Below are 5,366 nucleotides of genomic sequence, written 5' to 3'. Positions count from 1 at the left end.
TCTGCGACTTCTGATAGAAACTGCTAACTGAATCACTTACAGTAAAACTGACAATGTTCACAATGCATGAGGTATATATGACCCAGATCCACCTGGACCCTGAAAATATACTGGTGGATATTTTCCACCTGGAGGTAAAAAAAATTAAATATCAAATATTCTCCATGCTGAGCATCAGCCTCCAGGCTCTGCAGAAACAAGTTTATAAGGAAAACCAATAATATCCATAATTCACTGATCAGATGATCAACTCCAGAATGATGAACTGATCCAGACTGTCAGGTTATGGAGAGATGAGAGATAAAATCTGCTGCTGGTTGAAGCTTCATCTGGCCTTTTGTTACTAAAGATGAATTAATAACTGAGGTAAAACATAAAAATGCTAATATTCTCACTAGAATACTAAAAAACTTCCTATTTAAACTTTAAACATCACATCAAACTTTACCCATTGTCTTAATTCCTGTATATTTACACTGCCATAAATTGCGGTAATGGTGATTAATGTGCACTGTCCTAATCAAATAAATTAATTTAAATAATTAATCTGTATCTATACTAACAAATACATTGATAATTTTAAATTTCATCAATCTGTCAGCCCTGAGTTCCTCCAGGATGACTGAGCTTCTCTCTCTAAGGGCTACCTAAAGTTAACAATGAAATGTCTTAAAACTTACATGGATGTTCAAATATTGACTATAATCAATTAAAAGAAAACACCATAAAGCTGTGTATTCAAAGACGACCAGTGTCAGTCTGTACAGATTGAGGAGACACCATAACATCTACCAACAGAGCAGGTTAACTACTGTAGTTTGAAAGGCGTCTTGGTTCAGTTGACGGCTCAGTTTGAAGTTTCAGGTTTTGGTGCTGAACCTCCCAGAATCTCAGCTGCTGCAGATTGTCTGAAGATGCAGAGAAAAGTACAAATAGACAGTTAGTCTACAGTTATGTTGATTTTCCTGAACAGCTGATGCAGCGACAGACCTGACTGTGACAGAACATTACTGAACCTGAAAATTACTTGAATCATCACAATGCATTTAGAAATGTTTATTTTTATGTTGATTAAATGTTTTGCAGTGGTGCTATAAATGCATAAAATATTTATTTTCTTAAGTATGTGTTTATTAGCTGTCGTCAATTAATAAATTTAAAATATCAATTAATAAATTTACTGCTTGTGAAAATCTAAACCATCTGAATACATTTTACCATCTCCATTAATCAACTTGAAATGAAGATGAACAGGAACAGCAGGTTTGTCCTGGTTTGCAGACGAGGTATATATTTATTTAAGGGCCGATGAAATGGGGTCCAGACACAAACACAGTTTAATCTGAAGATTCTGGAGGATGTGTGAATAGGTCTGTTACCATGAAACATTTTACTGTATGATAAGTTGTTCCAAAGTTCTCAACAAACAATAATATAGTTCTTTTGAGGCCATTTTTAAGTTATATAATGGTAATGACGAAATAATAATGCAACACATTCTCAAAGGTCATTAGACTTTAAATTCTAATGAACATTTAACACTGGAACTGGATGAGATTTTTAATAATAATAAAAGTGGTTAAATAAAAAAATATATATTAATGAATAATGGGTAAATAGATAAAGGAATAAATGAAAAATGGACAACTGAAAAATAGATGAATTAAAAATTGATAAAAGAAAAAAGGGAAATAGAAAATTGGATAATTTGAAAAATAAAAAAATAAAAATTGGGTTAATGAAAAAAGGAAATTGAGAAGTGGTTAAATGAAAAATAGAATAATAAAAAATAGGTAAATTGATAAAGGGATAAATGTTACGGCCCTGGGCCTTGTTGGGCCTTGGTTGAAGGGCTTGTCTGTCTTTGTGCTCCTCCCCTTTACAGGTGCCGCTGATTTGTTCATTTGGAGCAGAGTACTTTAACCGGGCTGTCTCCGTCTTCTCGGTTGCTTGTCGCCCGCAGCGTCCACTCTGCCGCTTGGGATGTTTGGTGGCCAGGCCTCAGTACTCCATGTGCACTTTTGAGTTTGTCTTTGTTTTGGCACTTCAACACTTCCATATGCACTCATACAACACATCCAAGCATTTGCATTACACCACTGATACTGATATCCACAATCCATTGTTGTTTTGTTAATAAACATTTATTTTATATGCACTTTAACCACGGCATGGTTTCACGTTTTTGTTACAACCCTGAGCCAGTCGTAACAAAATAAAAATAAATGAAATGAAAAATAACTAAATAAAAAATTGGGTTACTGAAAAAGGAAAACTGAAAAGTGATTTTAATGAAAAAATAGATTAACGAAAAATGGGTAAACAAAGAAGGGAAAAATTAAAATTGGACAAGTGAAAATGGGAACATAAAAAATGGTTAAATTAATCTGGGAATAAATAAATGTATAAATGAACAAATTTAAATGGGAATAAAAATGACAATTATTTAACTCATTTGTTTATTTATTTCACCCATTTATTTAATTTCCCCTGAAATGGCTCTCCATACACATTTCGGTGAATTAGTTTTTAATCTTCTCTTCTGATAAACTGAATTATTTTTCCTTGACAACCAGATTAACTTCCAGACATTTTGGGTTTAAAGTTCAATAATAATTTCGGTCATTAAAGGAAAATATTCCTGATAACTGGATATAATCTGATGTTTTATCAGTGAAGCTGATTCAGGAGGTTTAAATGAAAAAACAAGACAAACATAAAACCAGAGACATGATCTGTGTTTATAAAAATATTAACTTTTATTTTGTAATTCAGAAATATTTTACACAAAATAAAATGAAAATATTTTATATTTGATGAACCAGGACATTTTTGTCCTTCTCATAAGGCACTTTATCATCCAGGTTAAAGGTCAGAGTAACAATGGAAACATCATGCAGTGAGACTTTAGACTCACTGAGATTAAATATATGGAGACACTAAGTCAATAAAACTGATCAAAGCTGTATTATAACTGATTTATAGCATCATGTAAATCATATACAGAACCTGCAGTGAAGATAATAAAGCATTAAAGCTGTTTAAACATCATCTTTAGTGTCAATAAGAACTCAGAGAAAATACATTATTCATTTTTCCAATTATAATTTTACATAATTTAACCGTCTGTAAAGCCCACGCTGCATTAAGACATGTGTTAAGGTGTTTGAATTGCTCTTGGTCTGATTCCTCTCTAGAACAGGTCTAACATTATTAACCCCCCAGAACATGAGGATCATTAAAGCCCCTCCACCACGACAAGGTAGCAATTCAACGGAGGAGACACATGTTTAGTGCAGGAGTCAGCCACACAGACTGACTGATCAGGTTAAAGAAACTGATCATTAAGTCACTGATCTTCACAGTTTTTGTCACATTTACCTTTAAATATGAGAACAGAATAAAAAATGTCCCTCTTGCTAATATTTACATGTTCTTATTGACTAAAGACAATGTTGTCTCTGCTCTGGCTGATGATCCAGAAACATCAACTTTTAGTCAGATTAACTGAGGTTCCTCTGCATCATCAGGGGGAGACGGAGTCTTGATCCTCTTCCTCCTAATAACTGTTATCACCATGGAAACAACGACAGAAACTGCAGCAAAGACAGCCACAAACAGGCCAGGATGACTTCGACTGTTTCCATCCTGGTTCCCTGCAGAACAGAACCAGGAGTTAGTCTGATCCCACTGAAGATCATCATCATCTGATCTGAGATCCAGAACCAGGAGCTGCTGGTTCTGATCCAGAGACAAACTCTCACCTGGAGGAGGAGGAGGAGGATCAGACTGTGCAGCAGCTACACTCAGGTGGATGACTGTGTTGTTCTTTATTTCAGTTCTGACTCGACACTCATACTCTCCACTGTCCTTCTCTGTCACATTGTCTAAAGTCAGATTAATTTCTCCATCAGTGCTGATGAGGCTTTGGAGTTTGGTTCGGCCCAAGTACTGTGAATTTTGCTGCTCTTCATCAATCTGCTCATCCCTGTAGAGCAGCACATATTGTGGGTCCAGGTCGTCTCTGGTCAGCCTTACAACTGAGACTTTGCTGTTTCCAGCAGCTCTACATGTCAGAGTGACGCTCTGTCCAGGTTCTGCTGTGATGTTTATCTGATCTGCAAAAACAAACAGAAAACCATCCAGAGTTTAGCTCCTTCCAACAGAGCACAAAGCCTAAAGGGCTGCAACCAAAGACAGAAATATCTCTTTATCACAGACAGACATTATTTTTACACTTTTCTTTGCTTATGGACTTAATTATGGTCAAATAATATTTTAGGTAGTTTTATCAGCTTCCAGCATCATCAACCTTAAACATCCTCCTGTCAGTAAATCATCATCTTCCTCACTGACTGGCAGCAGGTGAGGATGAGGAGCATCTCCTCCTGTAACAGATCCATCAGCCCCCGCCTCTTCCTCCCCAGGGTTGGTTCCCCCCCCTCCTCTCTACATGAATGGCTGCCTGTCAGGGACCCATCTGTGAAGCTCCTGAGGTGACGGGTGTTAGATGGTCAGAACCACCTGGAGCTAAACCCAGTGAGATGAAGGAGAGCTGCCTCTCCTCCTCATCAACCTGCTGTCAGTCCCTCCAGATCCACCAGCCTTTCTCTGGTTCTGATTCTCTGATACGGTTCAGATGAAGGTCCAGCAGAAACTGGACTTCCTGCTGCAGCTGAAGAAGGAGAACCTTCCCCTGCTGGTCGTTTTCTACCGACCATTGTTCAGGCTGTTCTGTTTGTTCATCTCTGATGTTTGCTTCATTTACTGACAGGATCATCCTGCAGGGACCCATCAGGTCCAGAGCCACTGGACAGACAGTTTCACCCCACAGGCTGTTCCTGCATTAAACATGATGATCAGCAAACAGCCTGAGGAGAACTGGGAGAATCATCTTTAACCATCACAGCAAACCTTCTACTGATTGGCTTGTTTAATGAAAATCTCTGCAAAAACCTGTACATACAGCTTGTAGAGGTTGAAATAATCCAAATGGGTTAATGCCTTGTTCAGATCAGTTTAAAGTCAGAATAAGTCAAGAGCTTCTTAATCCCACATAGGATTAAAACAACACGTAAAATCAGCCTGACTAGTTTCACAGGAGGTTTAGTGTTGCTGCTCTGATGAAGACATGATAACTGCTCACCTCCACAGAGAGTCAGATCGACGACACTCAGCAGCAGAACAAACCAGAGACAGATGAAGGTCTTCATGGTGTAAGATCCTCCTATCAGGCTGTTATGAGAAAATGTAGAAATAAAACTGAATACATTTAAACCATTTAACTTCTAATATAAATTAAATGTTTTTCAATGAAAAGTTGAATGCTGCTGCTGACGTTGCTGTAACTGAATACTTCTGGGTTT

The 5,366-nt window shown here is 37.2% G+C and overlaps 1 protein-coding gene across 1 annotated transcript; it reads right to left on the bottom strand.

The window, feature by feature from the left end:
• Positions 1-2,736: 2,736 nt before the first annotated feature.
• LOC148154440 (butyrophilin subfamily 2 member A2-like) lies at positions 2,737-5,366 on the bottom strand. Its single transcript, XM_088015715.1, has 3 exons — positions 5,147-5,366; positions 3,765-4,118; positions 2,737-3,656 (listed from the first exon to the last, which is right to left on the bottom strand). The coding sequence occupies exons 1-3, from the start codon at positions 5,211-5,213 to the stop codon at positions 3,499-3,501; spliced, it is 579 nt and encodes a 192-aa protein (XP_087871841.1). The 5' UTR covers positions 5,214-5,366; the 3' UTR covers positions 2,737-3,498.

Source organism: Poecilia mexicana, unplaced genomic scaffold (genome assembly GCF_051168715.1).
Source record: "Poecilia mexicana isolate PSO_F unplaced genomic scaffold, ASM5116871v1 scaffold_18, whole genome shotgun sequence".
In the NCBI taxonomy this organism is placed as follows: domain Eukaryota; kingdom Metazoa; phylum Chordata; class Actinopteri; order Cyprinodontiformes; family Poeciliidae; genus Poecilia; species Poecilia mexicana.
Note: the sequence above shows the minus strand (reverse complement) of the source record. Positions and strands in the feature narration are given on the sequence as shown.